At 47.0% G+C, this 23,688-nt stretch overlaps 2 protein-coding genes and 1 long non-coding RNA gene across 26 annotated transcripts in view; 1 reads left to right on the forward strand and 2 right to left on the reverse strand.

The window, feature by feature from the left end:
* Nucleotides 1-23,688, reverse strand: part of LOC125427103 (zinc finger protein 883-like) — a 47,920-nt gene that overhangs the window by 18,105 nt on the left and 6,127 nt on the right. For both annotated transcript variants that reach the window (XM_048486173.1, XM_048486172.1), the window contains exon 2: nucleotides 2,067-2,172. In XM_048486173.1, coding sequence (XP_048342130.1) covers nucleotides 2,067-2,172 — 106 coding nt within the window. The remainder of the gene's footprint in view (nucleotides 1-2,066; nucleotides 2,173-23,688) is intronic.
* The window catches only part of LOC125427096 (zinc finger protein 420-like), a 35,136-nt gene continuing 14,169 nt past the window's right edge, over nucleotides 2,722-23,688 (forward strand). The window contains exons 1-7 of one of the 23 annotated variants that reach the window (XM_048486148.1): nucleotides 2,722-2,837; nucleotides 3,857-3,986; nucleotides 9,164-9,348; nucleotides 11,318-11,447; nucleotides 16,563-18,522; nucleotides 18,775-18,832; nucleotides 19,421-19,671. In XM_048486148.1, the coding sequence (XP_048342105.1) occupies nucleotides 2,766-2,837; nucleotides 3,857-3,986; nucleotides 9,164-9,348; nucleotides 11,318-11,447; nucleotides 16,563-18,522; nucleotides 18,775-18,832; nucleotides 19,421-19,671 (2,786 nt within the window). In that variant the 5' untranslated portion in view covers nucleotides 2,722-2,765. Of the gene's footprint in view, nucleotides 2,838-2,958; nucleotides 3,428-3,856; nucleotides 3,987-9,163; nucleotides 9,349-11,317; nucleotides 11,448-16,562; nucleotides 19,672-19,754; nucleotides 20,251-23,688 lie in introns of those variants that run through there. The other 22 variants (XM_048486152.1, XM_048486145.1, XM_048486137.1 and 19 more) reach the window with 22 other exon arrangements.
* On the reverse strand, nucleotides 11,074-23,680 carry LOC125427115. The gene is made up of 2 exons (XR_007243636.1): nucleotides 23,592-23,680; nucleotides 11,074-11,591 (listed from the first exon to the last, which is right to left on the reverse strand). It is a non-coding gene; the product is annotated as an uncharacterized LOC125427115 (long non-coding RNA).

The raw sequence follows: 23,688 nt of genomic DNA on the forward strand, positions 1-23,688 counted from the left end.
CACTGCGAGTAGCAGAGTGCTGGACTAGATGGACTTTTGTCTGATCCAGCAGGCTCGTTCTTTTGTTCTTAAAGTGTTACACCAGGCTGGGGCCAGAGCCAAAAAGGCTCCGGTCATGGTTGAGGCCTACTGGATGGGTTTTGGGCCAGGGACTACCAACAAGTTGCTATGTATTGAGCGTGATGCTCTTTGCGGAACGTTTTGGGAGAGGCGGTCCTACAAATATGGAGGCCCCAGACTTTTTAGGGCTTTGAAGGTTAGCACCAAAACCTTTAATCTGCTTTGGTGCTCAGGTTGGGACTGGCCTGGTGAAGATGCCAGGTGGGTTACATTTGTGACCTGTACCTCCATCGACAAGGAAGGATTCAGAATCCCTCCTGGACTCTTGACAGTCAGAAAAGGTAAACTGCACCCCCTCAAGAGTGAGAAGTTGGCCATCCCCATCTGCACTTCCGCAGCTCAGCCACAGGACTTTAATCATTGATGGATTTACTTTCAGCGGACTCTCCTTTGGCCAATTCACCACGACAACCGGTTAAAATATCCAGGGCAGCATCTAGTCAGCCAACCATTAACAGATATGGCTGAGTGTCATCAGCGGTGACAACCCAATCCAAAGCTCCGACTCAACTTGGCAGGAGGGTGTATATAGATGTTGGAAAACATTGGAAGAGACTGTCCCTTGAGGAACCCCGCGCACACCAACAAATGGGTGCTGAGGTTCTCTCCCCAATCGCTAACCCCCTGTCCCAAACCTTGGAGAAATGAGGACAGCCGCCATAAGGCTGACCCGGGTATCTCAGGGATGGTGAGGTGATGAGTCAAAAGATCACGACACCTGGTATCATCATATCAAGCAATAACAGCAGGCCTGGCTCACCTCCAGAGATTATTGTATCACTATAACCTGTTTGCATCTGCAAGACGAGAGCAAGGCTGGGAAGCATAAGACGTTGTGGGAGGTCACGGATTCTACCAATGCATGAGGTCAACATAATGATTCAACACGCTTAGCAACATGAAAGACACACGGCTATATGGATGCAAGGATATCTGACGGCCAATTTTCTCTCTTTCTCAATACTAGAACCAGGGGGCATCCATTGAAAATGCTGGGGGGAAGAATTAGGACTAATTAAAGGAAACACTTCTTCACGCAACGTGTGATTGGTGTTTGGAATCTGCTGCCACAGGTGGTGGTGATGGCCACTCACCTGGATAGCTTTAAAAAGGGCTTGGACAGATTTATGGAGGAGAAATCGATCTATAGCTACCAATCTTGATCCGCCTTGATCTGAGGTTGCAAATGCCTGAGCAGACCAGGTGCTCAGGAGCAGCAGCCACAGAAGGCCATTGCTTTCACCTCCTGCAGGTGAGCTCCCAAAGGCACCTGGTGGGCCACTGCGAGTAGCAGAGAGCTGGACTAGATGGACTCTGGTCTGATCCAGCAAGGCTAGTTCTTATGTTCTTAGAAAGCCCACACAGACCTCTGCTGCACCTTCCCAGGGCAGGGGAAAGAAAACTTCCTGCCCTTTGGGGGAAGCCTGTGGACTTCGAAAGGGCAGCCAAGCACGTGGTTCAGTTGTGACATTCAGCACCACAGTAAAGCAGGTTTGGGAAAGGACAGCGAAAAGCTGAGGGATGCCCCAGGAGGGGCCTGAATGCTCCTCACAATAACCGAGGTGGGGGGTGGGGGAAGCAGGACAGAGACCCTTTCCAAAGCCTCAAGCCCAGAGCAAACAGCCATGAGGCTGTTCACACCCCTCCCCTCTCCTGCACCTGCCCCCTGCCCCCCTTTGTGTTTTCTCTCCCTTCCTAAAAGGGCCTCTGGAAAGAGCCTGTCCAGCTTCCCAAGGTGCCGGGTTCGGATCCTGATCTCAAGTCAACGCAGGGACATCATGGCTCGGCTCAAAAGGGTCCAAGGTGCAGGAGGGGAAAGGCAGGGTCACAGGTGGGATGGGGGGAGGCTTTTTATCCCCCCCCCCTTCTCTCTATTTGAGGCCACGCATTGCAAACTCCCTCCCCATATTAACCCCTTCGCTCCCTTCCAGCCCCTTCGTGCTCACCGGAGCCCCCCAAGCCACTGAAGCAGCTCCCCGGGAAATGCCAAGGCGGCTCCTGCAAACGGAGAGTGGGGGGGGGGGGGATACAGGAAATGGCTCCCCCGGCCCCCTCCCATCTGCCTCTCTAGGACTGCTGTTTTCTCTCTGTCTGCCTTTAACCCTTGGAGAGCCTGTCACCAGCTCCAGGGACCAAGCAGAGGGAGCATCAGGGGTGGCCAACGTATGGCACTCCAGATGTTCCTGGACTACCATTCCCAACAGCCCCTGCCAGCTGACAGGGGCAGATGGGGATTGTGGTCCATGAACATCTGGGGTGCCATAGGTTGGCCACCCCTGAATGGGGCGGGTCGGGTCAATGTTGCGTGTGATGGAGAGCCATTGAGGGCGGCAGACCTTCGGGGCGTGGCTTCCCATCATTGCCCGCCCCCGCGTGACGACCCTGGGCTTCCCCGGTGGTTCCCCCATCCAAGGACAAGCCACGCCCACCCTGCTTAGCTTCCCAGGCGCAGGCGAGGCAGGAGGCGGGCGGAGGGGCTGTTCTGCCCTTGCCCGCCTCTAGGGGGCGACCCTGAGCGGGCTGCAGAAGAGCCGCGCAACACAGGGACGCTGTGACACTTCCCAGAAGGCCTTGCGAGCACTAGGCCAACTTCCGGGTGTCCGGGGAGGGGACGGGTGTGTCTCGCAGGAGGTCCGGGGTGATCCATGGCGTCCTGTCGGGAGGGTCCTCTCCTGGCTCCCGTCTCCCGGCGGGAGGGAGGATCCGGCTCTTGCATGGTGAGGGGGGGGGTCCCTCAAACGGGTCAGGGGGAGGAAATGATGCTGCAACGGGGTGCAAGTGTGAGGGGGGGCTGGCCCGGGGAAGCGAGGAGGGGGGGGTCTTCCCGGGCAAGATCTGGGGGTGGCGTGGGGGGGTTGTGTTTCCACCCCCCTCCCCCAGTGTCTCCCAGTCCACCCGCCCTGCGCTTATTCTGCGCTGCACCCCCAGACCAACCAGGGTCCCCCCCCCAACCCTCGCACTCCCGGGCACAGATGGGGGTCTGCCCGGGCCGGGGGGGGGGGGGGCGCAGCAGCAACGTGTCAGCTGCAGGAGCCGGAGCCAGCCCACAAATGGCTGCAAGGGCTGAACCTCAGCCACACAGTGGGGGTCCTTGGGCTGGGGGGGGGGGAGCTGCTGCCATAGCAACGACCCAAAAAATCTGCCCTGCCAATCAAACCTTCAATAGCCCCTCAGACCCTTATTCACCTCACCCACTTCCTAAAAGCACTTGGTGGGCGCCAGAAAAGGTTGGGAGGGCACCACGTTGAGGGTTCCTGACTTTGACAGATCCTCCGTCTGATCCAGCTGCTTTGGCTGACTGCAAAAGGTTTGTATTATTCAGCATTAGAGAAATAAATGCCCTCTCTGGTAAATCAGTGGATTGAGGACCTGAAAACTTAATCAGTGTTGGAATGTGTGGCATGTAGACAACTATTGCGCACGGACTACTTTTTAGATACTTGAAAACATTTCATAGAGACTTAATTGTAGATCTGCCATCACTGCTGTTATATGTCTATGTGTGTATTTTAATCTTGGTTGCTGAATTTTGAGTTTTCTCCCCTGTTACTTTTCTTCTTTTTGGGGGGAAAAATAAAAATAAAGTATTAGAGACTGGAGGAAAAAAAACCCCAAATATTCTTGCCGTTAGTTTGATACGTTGCATTATTTTGCTCAGTCGACTGGTTCTTCTTTCATTCTTGAAACCTCAGAGACAGGAATAGTCGACCAACTGGGCCATCTTTTCCTCTTTCAGAGATCTGCAGTGTCCTTTGAGGAGGTCGCCGTGTTCTTCACGGAGGAGGAATGGGCTCTGCTGGATTCAGGGCAAAGAAAACTCTACCGGGAAGTTATGGAGCGAAATTACAAGACAGTGGGCTTTCTGAGTAAGAATCTTTTCCTGTTGCCACGAACACAGGAGAAAAGGGAGGAGGTGCCATCCTTTTTGGCCTTCTTGTATTTCTGAATATTCTTTCATTTGCCACAGAAGAAACAATGAAACTTCCACACTTGAGCACTGCACAACACTTCAAAAAAAAAAAGGCAGAAAGTGCATTTAAAGGGCAGTGATTGGGTGAAATGAACAATTACAATTGTATCAAAAAATACTGATTTGGCTGTTAGGAAAACTAGACAATTCACCTCACAATAATTTCATAATTACCTGTCTCCCGTTTCATTTGGGCCACGAAGCCTTGCGTTTCTTTGTTGCAGCGTTTGCATTTTGCATACCTGCCTGCCTGCCTCCACAGGTAGAGGAATTTTGTTAAAATATTCCCAAACTGGATCTCTTTTATGGTCTGCTGCCATTACTGATTTTCCTCTTCCAGGGAGAGAATAATATGATTAACCCCAGGCTATACATACAAAAATATTCTGCTCAAAAGATTTCAGTTTTGTTTTTATTGATTGCCTCTCCCTCCTCACACTTAGTTCCATTTCAGATCCATTTTTGAAACTTAGCATTTCAGAGGTAATGGATTGTTTCTGTGTACATAGATTTGAAATGAATAGTGGAATTAGTGGAATTCTTAACTCTGTATATTTATTTTATAGTGGAATAGTGGAATTCTTAACTCCATATATTTATTTTATAACCGTTTTTTTGCTATGAAGAAGAGGCATGTTATGCATGCAGACACAAATCCACAGTTTTGAGAAGCACCAACATAAGCATCTGTGATATCTTCTAGTCAGAAAAATTGCCCCAAATAATTTTTACAGACTTTATGATTAATGGAATTCGTTTACCAAAAATGTAAATGTTGCATGAAAATATGTATGTAGCCTCATGCTACACGATTACAAACTGATCTTTATTCATGATGAATAACTTATGGAGTATAATGTATCTGAAATGGAAAACAATTTTGATATGGAAAAATGTATTTCTTGAGTGTGAAGGTCACAGTCGTTTGTAATTACGGAAATTGAGACAGAAGAAAAAAGAGGAACTAGAGGGAAAAGAACAAGGAACTCGGCTGTTGGTAGCCAAAAACACGGGATATTGACTCATGCTTGTGCCACATTTAGAATTAGCCAGTTTCTTACTTAAAGTTGGCTATGCTAGCTTTACTAATAACTGCATGTGGAAAGCCCCTGATGTATGTAGGGGAAAGGTGCTAGAAAGCAGATTGGTAGGTTATGAGTCCCGTGACCAAGTAAAGAAGAAGAAGAAGAAGAAGAAGAGGTTGGATTTATATCCCCCCTTTCTCTCCCGTAGGAGACTCAAAGGGGCTGACAATCTCCTTGCCCTTCCCCCCTCACAACAAACACCCTGTGAGGTAGGTGGGGCTGAGAGAGCTCAGAGAAGCTGTGACTAGCCCAAGGTCACCCAGCTGGCGTGTGTGGGAGTGCACAGGCTAATCTGAATCCCCCAGATAAGCCTCCACAGCTCAGGCGGCAGAGCGGGGAATCAAACCCGGTTCCTCCAGATTAGATACACGAGCTCTTAACCTCCTACGCCACTGCTGCTCCAGTAAGGGTTAGACAAGGGGAAAGAGCAGGAGACTTAAAATTGAGCTGTGCTATGCCACTGACCGCTATGTTTGTGAGTATTTCTGGTTAGGATATTCCACAACAACTTGATAATATGTCCCGTTATGTGTAGAATGCTTATCTCTGGGCTCTTCACTGTGCAGTGGGCTTGTAGTGAGATCTCCTCTTGTTTCTTTGATTACACAAACGATGGAACTCACTCCTAGCTGCACAGTTTTTCTGCCTCTCTTGGTTCTCTGAACTCTGCCAGTCAACTCAGCCTGAAAGGCACTGATCTCATCTGACCTAGTAGTATCAAAATTGCTGGCTTTGTAAAAGCTTTTAAAACACTGTTATATCAGGTTTTTTTTTTTGTTCTTGCGGTTATATCAATATTGTGACCCCCTTTCCATCAATAATCCCTCCCCCACCCCCAAGGAAGAGGCAGAACAGTCTCTTGGACTACACGTTGCTGAACAAGGAGACCATGTCCTAGATCTGATATTTGTCAGGAGCTGTCAACTCCTGATGAACAAAATCTATCTGACAGTGGCAACTCCGTAACAGCATGACTCATCCCCTCATGCTGTGCACCTGAACTGAAAAGAAACTGTGAGCTGATTGGTTGTAAATATGTATATTGGAGCACCTTCCTTATGAGGAGAGGCCAGGGGCGTAACGAGGCAAACTGCAGCCCTGGGCAAAACCTGAGTTGGATGCCCCCCCCCCCCCCATGGGCGGCCACTCCACCACATCCAAATTTTTTTTGCACCAGGATATTGGTACCTGCGGGGGGTGCATTTTTAGACATATCAGCACCAAAATTTCAGTGTATCATCAGGAGACTGTCCTTATGCTACCCCCCAAGTTTGGTGAGGTTTGCTTCAAGGAGTCCAAAGTTATGGACTGCCAAAGGGGGTGCCCCATCCCCCATTGTTTCCAATGGGAGCTAATAGGAGATGGGGGCTACAGTTTTGGGGGTCCATAACTTTGGCTCCCCTGAACCAAGCTGCACCAAACCTGGGGGGTATCATCAGGGCAGTCTCCTGATGAGACCATGAAAGTTTTGAGACTGTGCCTTCAGAAATGTGCCCCCGCCCCCAGCCTGCAACCCCCATTGACAGCAATACAGAAAACTCAGTGCAGAACAAAGATTCTTGGGCAAATTTCTGGGATGTTCCTGCCGGGGGCGCATTTTTGAATGTATTGGCACCAAAATTTCAGGGTGTCATCTGGAAACTGTCCTGATTGGACCCCCCAAGTTTGGTGCAGTTTGGTTTAGGGTCAAAGGGGGTTCCCACCCCCCCCCCATTCTTTGCTAAGGAGATGGGGGCTACCCCCTTTGAGGCTCCATAACCTAAAACAGCGTCCCCTGCAGGTCAAAAAGTGGAAAACCACTAAAAATACCCAAAAACGAACCCTGCCTTTTGATGTCCCCCACAAGGTGGTGCCCTGGGCAGCTGCCCACCTTGCCCAATGGGCATTACGCCCCTGGGAGAGGCTGCAGCTTTTGGGACTCTTTAGTTTGGAGAGGAGACGTCTGAGGGGGATATGATTGAAGTCTATAAAATTATGCATTAAACAGTAATGATCCTCCTACACTTGGGAGAATAGCCAATTACTTGCTGCAAGTCATGTCCTTAAGAGGTACGTAAAATACGCAAGTATAAAATCATATCTAAATGTGGAATATCCTACACCTCTGGTACTCCTGGTTTATCATAGATTGTGTATACAAGGAGCTCATTGTTATTTATTGCATTTTTATGGAAATTTAACTAACCTATAGTATTAATAAGTACATACCATTTATAGATCCTGGGGAAGGTTATACTTTTTTAGTAAATTGGCTGTGAATAAGGAATGGCTAGAAATATCTTAATTCCGGTTTTAAGTGTAGTTGTACTATATTTGTTTATAATTCTGTTTACAATTGAATGATTAAAATTTTTAATCTATGTTATATTTGTATAAATGAAGTGTGATGTTAGAATGTAAAACTACTCATAGATTACACACGCAATTCTTTTAAATTTAAACAATGGTGCATACCCACGCTTTTATACCTTATGCCAATAAAGGTTTATTGTGATTGTGGTGACTATAAAATTATGCATGGGGTAGAAAATGTTGACAGAGAGACATTTTTCTCTCTTTCTCACAATACTAGAACCAGGGGGCATCCATTGAAAATGCTGGGGGGAAGAATTAGGACTGATTCACGCAACGTGTGATTGGTGTTTGGAATCTGCTGCCACAGGAGGTGGTGATGGCCACTAACCTGGATAGCTTTAAAAGGGGCTTGGACAGATTTATGGAGGAGAAGTCAATCTATGGCTACCAATCTTGATTCTCCTTGATCTGAGATTGCAAATGCCTTAGCAGACCAGGTGCTCGGGAGCAGCAGCAGCAGAAGGCCATTGCTTTCACCTCCTGCATGTGAGCTCCCAAAGGCACCTGGTGGGCCACTGCGAGTAGCATAGTGCTGGACTAGATGGCCTCTGGTCTGATCCAGCAGGCTCTTTCTTATGTTCTTATACAGGGACTGTATGCAATTGGGACTGTATGCTAGGGACACTCATTTTCTGCGTAGCATTTTGTCAGTCAAAACCGTGAAATAAAAAGCCCTTCTTTGGAAGAGAATCTCTGCATTCGTGTACCTTACTTCAGGTTGCTGACTTAAAAGCTGACTGCTTTACTCTAATGTAGACCTCCGCTGCAGGATTATTTACCTTAACAATATTCTCTCTTCCCCTCTTCTCTTTCCTTCCACACACACAAACACACACACTTCCTGTCGCTGCTGCTGCTATCGCAGGAGAAGAGAGAGGCATATTTTTAAATATAGGACATGGTTTTCTTGATCAGCAACGTTTGCCTCATTCTGCACATGCAGAATAATGCACTTTCAAACTGCTTTCAGTGCTCTTTGAAGCTGTGCGGAATGGCAAATCCACTTGCAAACAGTTGTGAAAGTGGTTTGAAAACACATTATTTTGCGTGTGCGGAAGGGGCCTTTGGTCCAAGGAACTGTTTTTTAAAACAAAATTAAGAAAAAGGTTTTCAAAAGCCCTCCTGGCCATCGAGGAGGGCTGAGGTAGAGCAGGGGAGGTGGGGTGGACCCAAAAAGAGACCCTGCTTGTACTGTTCCTTGGAAAAGCCAACTCTCTGTTATTATTATATCAAGATACCGTTATCTCCATCAATATCCAACACAGCTGCTTCTGCCAATCATCCCTCAGTTAGGTTTCACGGTGAAAACAAGACTTCATAGTCAACTCTATCCAACCTTATGATGCTGTGAAAGTCAAAACATCCACCCAGATAAAATGAAAATTAGCATTCAGCCATTGACATTTGAAGGCTCTGCATTAAATTCTTTTAGATAAAAGTCAAAAGTGTATCTAAAATAGATAAAAACACAGAGCTCTAAAATCACAATTCCAGCAGGCAGCTGCTGCTTTCTCTTTGGATTGTATCACGCTTGATATGCTTATGACGCCACATCACAACAAACAACCAATATAACCCCTTCTGCGTTCCCAAATACTTTTTTGAAAATTCCATTTGTGTCTTGCTGTTGCAGGGAACTACCTTTCCCAGAAGGCCTTGCAAGTGCCAGAGAGGTCAATCTTGCCTATTGTCGCTGTCCAGGGAGCAGTTTTTCCTAGAGAAGAAAAAATATGCAATATGGAATTCCACCAAGTCTCTCTTCTTTCTTGTTTCCCCCGGCTGGAGGGAGAGTTTGGTTCTTGCGCATCTGCAGGAAAGGTGAATTTAGGATCTTCTCAACAGCTCTTGAGCAAGAATAGAGGAGGAGGGAGAGAAATTACGTGTGAACAGAAGTGGAAGTACAACAGGTGTCCAGAGGGAGCACAGAGAGAGACCCTTCCTTGGCAAGGTCTGTGCAGTGGGGGAGGGGGAGGCATGCTTGTGTTTTCACTTCCTTCAATGTGTTCCAGGCCACCAGCCCACCTTTAGCTTATTATTAGAACTTGGGTGGCCCGCTGGTCTCATGCAGCAGGGCTCGTTGTCCGTCCTTACCGGGCCCCGTATCTTACGACATCCGCAGTGCTCCTTTTTGCAAAGTTCTAGCCCGGAGAAGGCGCTTGGCCACGTCTTCATCCTATAATGGGACCAGTTGTAAAACCTTCTGCTGCTTCCTCTAGAGTGCGATTCTGATGAGCATCATCCTCTCGTTGGCTGTGGGCCTGAAGTCGTCAAGGCGGTCTTTATGGCAGCCCACAGGCCATCCAGAAGCCGAGGAAAACAGTTAAAAACAGAAGCAGGAAACTGATTAAAAAAACCCTCATAATTCAAGATTAATTGACTGCGTAAAACCCCTGCATGCACCGCTTGTCCTACGATACCTACAGTTAAAAGGTTAGAATCTGGATAATATAGGCACTGGGTGTTATTTCAGCTTGTATTTTTATTGCAGAAGATAGAAACTTGGCCACAGGAACAGTAAGTCTTTGGATAGCCCTGCCAATAAGATTGTTGGAATCTTCTCCTCAAGGAACATTTTCTTATTGGTCAGTAGAGATTCCAAGTTGATCAGCATGTTCCTTGAGAGGCTGGGCTTCATGTGGACGTGCGCTCTTGCCCACGTCTCATCCAAGGGACAGCTGCAGAGCCCGAAGCAGCCACCCATAGAAGGTGGGGGAGGGGTGGGAAGGGCAGAAGGGAGATGTGGTCCTTGCCTCTCCAAGAGGGCGGTGCAGCGTGGCCAAACCTGGAAGTGGGTGCTGCTGCGGAGCTACGCTGGCAGGCAAGTGGATGCTGGAACGGAGGCAGAGGTGGGCTGGGGCGTTCCGTCTGCTTCCACCAAAGTTCCAGCCCAGGAAAGTCAGCATCTGAGCCTGCAGACTCACTCTGCGCTTTTGTGTGGTGTAAACCTGTTTTGGCTATGGGCGATTTGGGTGGCAGGAGGTTTTTACCCTACTTTTTACTCCGTCCGAAGCATCTTCGGTGGTGCGGCGTCATCTTCGCCCCACTATCCCCAAACACCGCAGTGCTCCCCCTCTTGTGATCTAGATTGTGCTGTTAGAGTAACACCGAATGCCTTCATTGAGAAACATGTGTAAAGTAGACACCTTTTCTAGAATCCCAGTTTCCATGTATTTGGGGGGTTAAATAGTATAACCCCCAATTACTCCATGAGTTCCGCAGGGCCTGCAAGACTGAGCTGTTCCACCGGGCCTTTGGGGAAGCCGGCCGCTGATGCCCCCTCCCATAACATCAGTGGACTCTACCGCTCCTCCCCTCCCCCTCCTTTAGGGGATTTGATAGTAGGCCGCTTGGTATTTAGAAGCTGCATTTTAATGGGGTTTGGTTTTAATGAATATAGAGCTATGATTATTATTAGTTAATTTTGATATTTATTGATTTTATCTGTGCTCTATCTGTGTATCTTGTTTATTTTGTTGTTCACCGCCCTGAGCCCTCCGGGGGAGGGCGGTATATAAATATAATAAATAATAATAATACTCTCAATTAGGGGTTTTAAATAATTTAATTGGACTTGACCAAGAGAACCCATTTTTTTTACAGATTTTCTGTTTTTATTTCTTGGAGACTTCCAGTGTTTAAGAACTGTGAGGAACTCAAAAAACTAATTCATTTTTCTTTGTCATTGGTTTAATGTTTTGCATTTTTACAATTTGTTGACTGGCCAACGGGATTTTTCTTTCTTTCTTGGATTGTCAATGATGCACTAGGCCCCATTTTCCTTTTTCAGACACCCACAGTGTCCTTTGAGGAGGTCGCCGTGTTCTTCACGGAGGAGGAGTGGACTCTGCTGGATCCAGGCCAAAGAAAACTCTTCTGGGAAGTTATGGAGGAAAATTATGAGACCGTCACCTCTCTGGGTAAGGATCGTTCCCCTTTTTCAGTGACAGTGGAAGAGGAGGGAGGGAATGGTATCTTCCTCTGATACTCTTGAATCTCAGGAGGCTACTCCTTTTGCCACAGAGGAAGGGATGGAACTCCTGCAGCTGGGGATATTACAACATCTGAAAGGAAAACCCCAAACACTTACTGATTGGTGCCCCACCCTGAGACATGGACAATATATACCCCACTAAACATTCTCTTCTCACTAGTGTGTACCAGACTCTTCTCACAGTGTGTAACAGACTTCCCTCTGTGACACACTTCTGAAGACGCCAGCCACAGATGCAGGTGAAACGTTAGGAACAAGATCTACCAGACCACGGCCACACAGCCCGGAAAACCCACCACAACTTACCTGAATATTTTATTTATTTATTTTTGGATTTTTACCCAGCCCATCCCCAAAGGTCTCAGGGGGGCAATCAACATCATAAAAACATTACTGCAATTAAAACAACAATAAATATGTTAAAAGCAATTTACACAGAACATACTTATACATAACCCAAAATGGCGACTTACAAACCCTCATTTATTGCCCCTAGGAGGCCACAAAAATAGATGTCAGCCCAGCTGGCCTCTGGAAAAAGCCCAGCAGAATAGCTCCGTCTTACACGCCCTGCAGAAACAACTCAAGTTCCGCAGGGCCCTGATCTCGGTAGGAAGCATATCCCACCAGGTAGGGGCCAGGACTGAAAAGGCCCTGGCCCTTGTTGGACCAGCCGGATAGTTTTTGGACCAGGCATTTCTAAAAGGTTCTCCTCCGAAGAACGGAGGGACCTACTTGGGCAATATGAGGAAGGGCGTTCCCAATGTATGTGGGTCTAAGACCACTGACAGCCTTAAAGATCAATACCAATACCTTGAAGATAAGCTGGTACTTGATAGGCAGTCAATGAAGAAGGTACAGGGCAGGTATTATATGGTCCCTGCTAGAGGCTCCAGTTAGGAGCTCAGCAACCTCATGCTGAACAAGTTTTAATTTCCGGATTAGATTCAAGAGCAGGCCAGCGTAAAGTGAGTTACAATAATCCAATCTGGGGGTGACCGTTGCATGGATCACTGTGGCCAGGTCAGAACATGAGTGGTAAGGGGCCAACTGTCATGCCTGGCGGAGATAATAAAAAGCCATCTGGGTCGTTTTGGTGACCTGGGCCTCCAAGGAAATCCTGGATCACCCCTAGACTGGTAACCGATGAGATCAGATGTAGGGCCTCGCCGTCTAGCACAGGCAGTCTAAAGTCAGTTGGCATCTTTCCCTGACCCACCCAGAGGACCTCCATCTTTGCTGGATTCATTTTCAACCTGCTAGTTCTTAGCTAACCAGCCACAGCCTCAAGAGACCGTTGGAGAGCCTCAGAGGTTGAGTGCTGCTGGCCCGCCATTGTAAGAAGAAGAAGAGGAAGAGTTTGGATTTATATCCCCCCTTTCTCTCCTGCAGGAGACTCAAAGGGGCTGACAATCTCCTTGCCCTTCCGCCCTCACAACAAACACCTGTGAGGTGGGTGGGGCTGAGAGAGCTCCGAGAAGCTGTGACTAGCCCAAGGTCACCCAGCTGGCGTGCGTGGGAGTGCACAGGCTAATCTGAATTCCCCAGATAAGCCTCCACAGCTCAGGCGGCAGAGCGGGGAATCAAACCCGGTTCCTCCAGATTAGATACACGAGCTCTTAACCTCCTACGCCACTGCTGGGTGTCATCTGGGTGTCATCTGCTGTGATGTCATCATGTAGGTTTACATGTGAACAAATATCTCTGTGAAAGCTCGGATGAATGGGGAGCTCTGACCTCCTTTGCCCTCTGCCCCAGACAGAAACCCTCCTACCTTTCTTCGCCGGGAAAAACAATATGGGGCTTCAGACTGTACATCTGAAATCTCTGCAAAATTAACTCTCATTCCTGTTATTTAATAATGCAAGAGGAGTGCTGCCGGAGTCCATTGTCCATGAACTTAGCATGCCCTTGGCCTTTGATTCTGGTGTTTTTAGGAACTGGTTGCCAGGCTTTGTTAAACCATCTTCAAACCTACCAGGAAAATACAGCAGATGCTATACTCAGCAAAGGACAAGAGAGACCCCCTCACTTCTGCATACCCTGCAGCTGTGGAAAGGTCTACATAAGAACCACAAAATGTAGCATTCTGACTTGTATTAAGGAGCACAAAAGACACTGTCAGCTTAACCATCCTGAAAAATCTGCAGTAGCAGAACATGTGCTAAACAAACATAAGAACATAAGAACATAAGAACAAGCCAGCTGGATCAGACCAAAGTCCATCTAGTCCAGCTCTCTGCTACTCGCAGTGGCCAACCAGGTGCCTTTGGGAGCTCACATGTAGGATGTGAAAGCAATGGCCTTCTGCGGCTGTTGCTCCCGATCACCTGGTCTGTTAAGGCATTTGCAATCTCAGATCAAGGAGGATCAAGATTGGTAGCCATAAATCGACTTCTCCTCCATAAATCTGTCCAAGCCCCTTTTAAAGCTATCCAGGTTAGTGGCCATCACCACCTCCTGTGGCAGCATATTCCAAACACCAATCACACGCTAGTGTTCTCCTTCTTATTAGTCCTCCAATTCTTCCCCCAGCACTTTTCTTAAAGTGTGAATGCCCCTGGTTCTAGTATTGTGAGAAAGAGAGAAAAATTTCTCTCTGTCAACATTTTCTACCCCATGCATAATTCTTTTATAGACTTCAAATCATATGACCCCCCCCTCAGGATCGCCTTCCAAACTAAAGAGTCCCAAACGCTGCAGCCTCTCCTCATAAGGAAGGTGCTCCAGTCCCTCAATCATCCTTGTTGCCCTTCTCTGCACTTTTTCTATCTCCTCAATATCCTTTTTGAGATGCGGCGACCAGAACTGGACACAGTACTCCAAGTGCGGTCGCACCACTGCTTTATATAAGGGCATGACAATCTTTGCAGTTTTATTCTCAATTCCTTTCCTAATGATCCCAGCATAGAGTCCCAACTGGACATAACATTTTATTTGAAAACACTGAAATTCTGGACAATTCCGAAGGTTACTATGTCAGGCTGCACAGGGAGGCCATTGAAATTCACACACACCAAGACAACTTCAACAAGAAGGAAGAGACTCTGGGAATTAACAAAGCTTGGCTACCAGTGCTTAAAAACACCAGAATCAAAGCCCAAGGGCATGCTAAGTTCATGGACAATGGTCTCCACCCAGACACAGGATTTGCATTCACCAATACTGCTGTTACTGCAGGGAATGCAAATGCAACTACAGTGGAACCTCGGTTTTCGTTGGTCATCCGTCCGAAAAGATTAGATGAAAACCGAAACCGATGAAAACTGAGGCAAACTTTTCCATAGGAATCAATGTAAATCCAATTAATCCGTTCTAGGCACTCCAAAAAACATACCAAAACCACATTTTTTGATGAATAAACATAGTGCTTAATGCTGAAAACAGCAACAAACAATAACACTAGGACCAGCTTCAGAGCCAGTGGACCAATGTCGCACCAGAAAGCTGTCCAAAGAGGTCTGTTTCTGATGCCTCTTTAAGATTTGTCTGAAATGGGGCAAGACATTGTCTTTACACAAGCTGCAGACATGGCCTGCAACAGCTATGTCCGGGTGATTTTTCTCCACAAACCCCTGCACCTTACTGCAAATCGATGAAAACCGAGGCAAATCGATGAAAACCGAGATAAATTTTTCACTGAAAAAATCAATGAAAACTGAAACTGATGAAAACCGAAGGCAATGAAAACCAAGGTTTGACTGTACAATGTAAATGGACTGATAACCCCACCCACAATACAATGCACTCAACCACACCTTTGCATAGCAAGTTCCACCCAAACACTTACTGATTGGTTCCCCACCCTGGGACATGGACAATATATACCGCGCAAAATATTCCCTTCTCACTAGACACAGTGTGTCACACACTTCTCTCTGTGATACACCTCTGAAGATGCTAGCCACAGAAGCAGGCGGAATGTTAGGAACAAGATCTACCAGACCACAGCCACACAGCCCGGAAAACCCACAACCTCTCTCTATTTCCCTTCCCCTTTTATTTCCCTTCTTTAGTTTTGCCCCCTTCTCTCCCCCCGGCAGCCTCTGTGTGGAAATTTGTCCTAGTTGAGCTGTGCCAGCTCAGTCACTTGGCTGCGCTGGCCCCAGTTGCACAGGGGGTGACCTGCAAGGACTTGTGGGGACTCTCCCCACATTGTTTCTGTCCTCCTGGCAGCCCACACATCCTCATTTTTCTGTGTTTCATAGAATCTTAGAATCGTAGAGTTGTAATGGGACATACAAAACATTTAGTCCTACACCAGTGATGGCGAACGTTTTTGAGACCGAGTGCCCAAATTGCAACCCAAACCCTACTTATTTATCGCAAAGTGCCAACCCAGCAATTTAACCTGAATGCTGAGGTTTTAGTTTAGAAAAAACCAGTTGGCTCCCTCTTCCTCCGCCCCACCCGCTTGAACAGGGGCCAGCCTGCTCTAGCCTCCAGCAAGTCCCGCGTGCACCTCTCTGTGCCTCTCTAGCATCTCTGCCTCCTCTGCACCCTCCCCCTAGGGCAGCAGCCACCCGGAGCACAGGCACCAGGCCCGCCTACCGAGTCCTCCCTGCTCACCGTGGTGCACGCACGTCATGCTCAGTGGCCCAGGCCAGCCTAGGGGTGTGTGTGTGTGGGGGGTGACGAATTCTGTGTTTGCATGCCCACAGAGAGGGCTCCGAGTGCCACCTCTGGCACCCGTGCCATAGGTTCGCCATCACTGTCCTACACCCTGCTTAATGCAGGAACAGCCTATGGGTAGTCAGCAACAACCATTAAGGACATTTGATTCTTAATCCCCCTTTTTATTTCAGATTCTCTGCAAACCAGGTCATTTTGAAGGGTTCCAGAAATATCTGTTCCTGGCCCCAGATTGAAGCCTGTCCATAGTTTTTTCTGTTCTTTAAGGAAAAATATTTTAAAGCATTTCTTTTCTCATTGTGTCTCTTTGTGTTTCCTACACAAACTCAAAAAAACAAACAAATCCTGTACCTGCGATTTGGTATTTCTGCCTTTTCACTCTTCTATGATTTCTGTTTCTTTTTTGCAGCTGCAGGAGTGAGGGAGATGGTAACAGAAAAGGTTTCAAGAAGGCTTGTTGTGGGGAAAGACAAAGACCTGCAGATGGAAGCGAAATCTGGAGATCAAACGGCGTCAAAGCAAAAGCGCAGAAAGAAAAGAGAAGCAAAAGAGAAGCAAAAGAAGAAATTGGCTGACTTTCAGAGCAGAAATCAACCTGAGATCTCAGCCCAAGAGGAAATACAGCAGAGAAACACAAGGCATAAGGGTGCATTAAAAGACTCAAGGTTCCGCTGGAACACATATAAATGCCTAGAGTGTGGGAAGAGCTTCTCTTGCAGTAGCAGCCTAACTAAGCATCAGAAGCTTCACAGAAGGCAAAAGCCATATAAGTCTCCGGAGTGTGGAAAATGCTTCTCTCATAATGTTCAATTTACTGCCCATCAAAAGGTTCACCTGGGTGAGAAGCCATATAAATGTCTGGAATGTGGAAAGTGTTTCACCTGGAAAAGTCGGCTAACTGTACATCACAGGGTTCACATAGGGGTGAAGCCTTATGAATGCCTGGAGTGTGGAATGTGCTTCTCGCAGAGTGACCAACTAAATGTACATCACAGGGTTCACACAGGGGAGAAGACTTATAAATGTCTGGAATGTGGAAAGTGCTTCACCTGGAAAAGTCAGCTAACTGGACATCAAAAGGTTCACACAGGGGAGAAGTCTTATAAATGTTTGGAATGTGGAAAGAATTTCTCTTATATTTGTCACTTAAGAACACATCAATGGGTTCATTTTAAAAAAAAGGAACTTTATAAATGCCTGGAGTGTGGAAAGAGCTTCTCTTGCAATCGCAACCTAATATCACATCAAAGGATTCACACAGGGGAGAAGCCTTATAATTGCTTGGAGTGTGAAAAGTGCTTCAAAAGGAAAGATCAACTAACTGTACATCACAGGATTCATACGGGGGAGAAGCCTTACAAATGCCTGGAGTGTGGAAAGACCTTCTCTTGCAATCGCAACCTAATATCACATCAAAGGATTCACACAGGGGAGAAGCCTTATAATTGCTTGGAGTGTGAAAAGTGCTTCACTAGGAAAGATCAACTAGCTGTACATCACAGGATTCATACGGGGGAGAAGCCTTACAAATGCCTGGAGTGTGGAAAGACCTTCTCTTGCAATCGCAACCTAATATCACATCAGAGGGTTCACACAGGGGAGAAGCCTTATAAGAGCCTGGAGTGTGGAAACAGCTTCTCTTGCCAAAGCAATCTAACTAAACATCAAATGGTTCACACAGGGGAGAAGCCATATAAATGCTTGGAGTGTGGAAAGTGCTTCACTCGGAAAGATCAACTAACTATACACCAGAGGGTACACAGTGGAGAGAAGCCATATAAATGCTTGGAGTGTGGAAAGTGCTTCACTAGGAAAGATCAACTAGCTGTACATCACAGGATTCATACGGGGGAGAAGCCTTACAAATGCCTGGAGTGTGGAAAGACCTTCTCTTGTAATGGCAGCCTATTTCAGCATCAAAGGAGTCACACAGGTGAGAATCCTTATAAATGCCAGGAATGTGGAAAGAGCTTCTCTAGCCAAAGCAATCTAACTAAACATCAGATGGTTCACACAGGGGAGAAGCCATATAAATGCTTGGAGTGTGGAAAGTGTTTCTCTCGAAATAGCCATTTAACTATACATCAGAGGGTTCACACTGGGGAGAAGCCATACAAATGCCTGGAGTGTGGAAAATGCTTCTCTCGAAGTAGCCGACTAAGTGTACATCAAAGGATTCACACTGGGGAGAAGCCATACAAATGCCTGGAGTGTGGAAAGTTCTTCTCGCGGAGCGACCAACTAAATGTACATCAGAGGGTTCACACAGGGGAGAAGCCTTACAAATGCCTGGAGTGTGAAAAGACCTTCTCTTTTAATAGTGGCCTAAGTAAACATCAAAGGATCCACACTGGTGAGAAGCCATATAAATGCTTGGAGTGTGGAAAGTGCTTCTCACAAAGTAGCCAACTAACTGTACATCAAAGGGTTCACAGAGGAGAGAAACCATATAAATGTTTGGAGTGTGGAAAGTGCTTCTCTCAAAGTAGCCAACTAACTGTACATCAAAGGGTTCACATAGGGGAGAAGCCATATAAATGCTTGGAGTGTGGAAAGTGCTTCTTTCGAAATAGCCAACTAACGAAACATCAGAGGGTTCACACTGGGGAGAAACCATATAAATGCTTGGAGTGTGGAAAGTGCTTCTCTCAAATTAGCCACCTAACTGTACATCAGAGGGTTCACACTGGAGAGAAACCATATAAATGCCTGGAGTGTGGGAAGTGCTTCTCGCGGAGTGCCCAACTAATCATACATCAGAGGGTTCACACAGGGGAGAAGCCTTATAAATGCATGGAATGTGGAAAGAGCTTCATTCGGATTGATCAGCTAACTGTTCATCACAGGGTTCACACAGGGGAGAAGCCATATAAATGCCAGGAGTGTGGAAAGACCTTCTCCTCCAGTTACGCTGTAAGAACACATCAGTGGGTTCACACAGGGGAGAAGCCTTACAAATGTCTGGAGTGTGAAAAGACCTACTCTCGTAAAAGTGATCTAACTCAACATCAAAGGATTCACACAGGTGAGAAGCCATATAAATGCTTGGAGTGTGGAAAGTGCTTCACTTGGAACGGTCAGCTAACTATGCATCACAGGGTTCACACAGGAGAGAAGCCTTACAAATGCCAGGAGTGTAAAAAGACCTTCTCTCTTAATCGTGACCTAAGGAAACATCAGTGGGTTCACATAGGAGAGAAGCCATATAAATGCTTGGAGTGTGGAAACACCTTCTCTTGTAATGGTGACTTAGATAAACATCAAAGGGTTCACACTGGAGAGAAGCCATGTAAGTGCCTGGAGTGTGGAAAGAGCTTCTCTCATAATGGTCAACTAACGAAACATCAGAGGGTTCACACGGGGGAGAAGCCATATAAATGTTTGGAGTGTGGAAAGTGCTTTTCTCAAAGTAGCCACCTAACTATACATCAGAGGATTCACACTGTAGAGAAGCCATATAAATGCTTGGAGTGTGGAAAGATCTTCTCTTGTAATGGTGACCTAAGAAAACATAAAAGGTTTCACACGGGAGAAGCCATATAAATACTTGGGAGTGTGGAAAGTGCTTCTTTTGAAATAGCCACCTAAATGTACGTCAGAGGGTTCACACTGGAGAGAAGCCATATAAGTGCCTGGAGTGTGGAGAGTCGCAAAAACATTAGGTCAGTGGCAGATAGCAATAAAAAACACCTGGGTTCCTGGCCTATGAGATAACGGGTTAACATGGTTCCCATGGGACAGGAGTACCAGGGGAAGCCTAGTTGTCTACCAAGCCTGTCAAGCCATAAAGATCAAGGAAAGAATGCACAGATTGTAATGGATACATATAGCAGCCTGGTTACATATCTCTCTCTTGCAGCAGCAATCTGTTATTTTATGTTCTGGGAATGTATCTCAATCCCCTAGATAACACCCCCCTGACATACAGACTTCGGGACTCCTTAGCTCCAAAGACTGTTTTTCACAAACTCTTGGAAAAACTGGAGCCGGGTTCTCTACAGGGAATAAAGTGGACTGTGAATGCCAGCTTCATCAGAACTTGTTTTACCAAATGTGGTGCTTCAATGGCTATTCAGTAAACACTACTGATCAATGTTTCAGAGTCTGTTTATTAGCTTAAGTGTGTGAGACCTAACACGGCAGCAGATAACAAAAGAAAGCCACCTGGCTTCTTGCCGTACAAGATCCCTGATGTAACAGTTCACATGGGATAGGAATACTGGAGAAAGCTAGTTGTCTACAAAGTCATAAAAGATCAAGAAAAGGGCGCCTGAGCTCCAAAAAGTTCTTTTCACAGACTCCTGGGAAAATAGGAGTCCCACCCCTTCCTGCTCCCCAACCCCCATCCCCGGCCTCAGTGCTTAAACTGCAGTCTCTTCTGGCCTGCCTGGAGGGGAGGTCAGAAGAGACTGCAGGCTGCCAGTACGCCACTGACCAGATGCCTTTGGGATCTCACGTGCAGGATGTGAAAGCAAAAGCCTTCTGCTTCTGCTGCTGCTGCTGCGCACCTGGCCTGCTAAGGCATTTGCAATCTCAGATCAAGGAGGATCAAGATTGGTAGCCATAGATCAACTTCTCCATAAATCGGTCCAAGCCCCTTTTAAAGCTATCCAGGTTAGTGGCCAACACTACCTCCTGTGGCAGCATATTCCAAACACCAACCACACGTTGCGTGAAGAAGTGTTTCCTTTTATTAGTCCTAATTCCTCCCCCAAGCATTTTCAATGAATGCCCCCTGGTTCTAGTATTGTGAGAGAGATTTTTTTTTCTCTGTCGACATTTTCTACCCCATGCATAATGTTATAGACTTCAATCATATCCATCCCCCCCACCCCCAGACGTCTCCTCTCCAAACTAAAGAGTCCCAAACACTTCAGCCTCTCCTCATAGGGAAGGTGCTCCAGTCCCTCAATCATCCTCGTTGCCCTTCTCTGCACTTTTTCTATCTCTTTGATATCCTTTTTGAGATGTGGCGACCAGAACTGAACACAGTATTCCAAGTGCGGTCACACCACTGCTTTATATAAGGGCATGACAATCTTTGCAGTTTTATTATCAATCCCTTTCCTAATTATCCCCAGCATATTTATTTGTTTGTTTGTTTGTTTGATTGATTTATAGGCCGCCTCACCCCCAAAGGGGCTGCCATGCATTGAGTTGATATTCCCATGGAATATCCACTAAGATGCCCAAATCCCTTTCCTGGTCTGTGACTGATAGCACTGACCCTTGTAGCGTGTATGTGAAGTTTGGATTTTTTGCCCCTATGTGCATCACTTTGCATTTTGCTATATTGAACTGCATTTGCCATTTCTTAGTCCACTCACCTAATTTATCAAGGTCCGCTTGGAGCTCTTTGCAGTCTTTTGCGGTTCTCATCACCCTACATAATTTGGTATCATCTGCAAACTTGGCCACCACACTATCCACCCCTACTTCTAGGTCATTTATGAATAGGTTAAAGAGCACTGGTCCCAAAACGGATCCTTGGGGGACACCACTCCCTACATCTCTCCATTGCGAGAACTTCCCATTTACACCCACTCTTTGCTTCCTGTTTCTTAACCAGTTTTTAATCCATAGGAGGACTTCCCCTCTTATTCCTTCATTGCTGAGTTTTCTCAATAGTCTCTGGTGAGGAACTTTGTCAAAAGCCTTTTGGAAATCCAAGTAGACAATGTCCACTGGTTCCCCCTTATCCACATGCCTGTTTACACCCCCAAAGAACTCTAGTAAGTTTGTAAGACAGGATTTGCCTCTGCAAAAGCCATGCTGACTCTTTTCTCAGCAGAGTCTCTGCTTTTCTACGTGTTTTATAATTCTTACATCCTTTTAATGATAGATTCTTTACTAATTTACCAGGAACAGATGTCAAACTGGATCGGGCCTGTAATTTCCCCGGAGTCCCCCCCCTAGATCCTTTCTTAAAGATTGGTGTGACATTGGCCATCTTCCAGTCTTCAGGGATGGAGGCTGATTTCAGGGATAAGTTACATATTAAAGTGAGAAGATCAGCAATTTCATGCTTGAGCTCTTTAAGAACTCTTGGGTGAATGCAATCTGGGCCAGGGGATTTGGTAGCATTTAGTTGATCAAATGGCTGCCAAGAACGCCTTCCCTTTGTAATCTCACCACTTAATCTTTAACCTAGTTCCCTCGGATCTCAGCCTCCAAAGAAGCTTGGATTTCAGGTGCAGGAATTTTCCTCACCTCCCTCTTGGGTGAAGACAGATGCAAAGAATTCATTCAGCTTTTCTGCAATCTCCCTGTCATCTTTTAGCACACCTTTTGTTCCTTTGTCATCTAACGGGCCTACTGCTTCCCTAGCTGGCTTCCTACTTTTGATGTACTTGAAGAACTGTTTGCTGCTGGTCTTGATGTTCGCAGCCATGCGTTCCTCATAATCCTTTTTTGCCTCCCTTACAGCTAACTTGCTTTTCTTTTGGCCACCATTTGTGTTCCCTCTCATATTCCTCCCCAGTCAAGTTGGACTTCAATTTTCTAAAAGACATCTTTTTTTTCCTAATAATTTCCTCAACCTCCCTTGTTAACATGGTGGCTTTCCTTTGGACTGGGCGCTGCCTTTCCTAACCTGCGGAACACATTCCAGCTGAGCTTTTATTACTGTGTTTTTAAATAACCTCCAAGCATCTTACAAGCATCTTTGAGTTTCCTTGCAGGAAAGAAAGCAGAGATATAAATCCAAACTCTGCCTCTTCAAAACTGCCTGCCCTTTGGGGGAGGCCAGTGGACTTGGAAAGGGCAGCCAGGCACGTGGCTCAGTTGTGACATTCAGCACCACAGCAAGGCTGGTTTGGGAAAGGACAGAGAAAAGCCCAGGAAAGCTCCAGGAGGGACCTGAATCCTCCTCACAATAACTGGGAGGAAGCAGGACAGAGACCCTTTCCAAAGCCTCAAGCCCAGAGCAAACAGCCATGAGGCATCACAGACACACACACACACACACACACCCTTTGTGTTTTCTCTCCCTTCCTAAAAGGGCCTCTGGAAAGAGCCCGTCCAGCTTCCCAAGGTGCCGGGTTCGGATCCTGATCTCCAGTCAATGCTGGAACTTCGTGGCTCCGCTCAAAAGGGTCCAAGGGGGGCTACCTGGGGCAGGAGGAGAAAGGCGGGGTCACAGGTGGGATGGGGGGAGGGGAGGGGAGCCTTTTTCTCCCCCCCTCCTCTCTATTTGAGGCCACGCATTGCAAACTCCCTCCCCATATTAACCCCTCCGCTCCCTGACAGCCCCTTCGTGCTCACCGGAGCCCCCCAAGCCACTGAAGCAGCAGCACCCCTGGAAATGCCAAGTCGGCTCCTGCAAAGGGTGTGTGTGTGTGTGTGTGTGTGTGTACAGAAATTGACTCCCACCCAACTGCCTCTTTAGGACTGCTGCTCTCTCTCTCTCTCGCTGTCTTTAACCCTTGGAGAGTTTTACTGTTGCCAACCTCCAGGGGCGGGGAGGAGGAGGTCTCTTGGAGTTGCAGCCGCCGGTCTCCGGATTGCAGCGCTCGGTTCCCCTGGAGGAAAATGGT

The sequence above is a fragment of the Sphaerodactylus townsendi genome, linkage group LG02 (genome assembly GCF_021028975.2).
Source record: "Sphaerodactylus townsendi isolate TG3544 linkage group LG02, MPM_Stown_v2.3, whole genome shotgun sequence".
Taxonomy (NCBI): domain Eukaryota; kingdom Metazoa; phylum Chordata; class Lepidosauria; order Squamata; family Sphaerodactylidae; genus Sphaerodactylus; species Sphaerodactylus townsendi.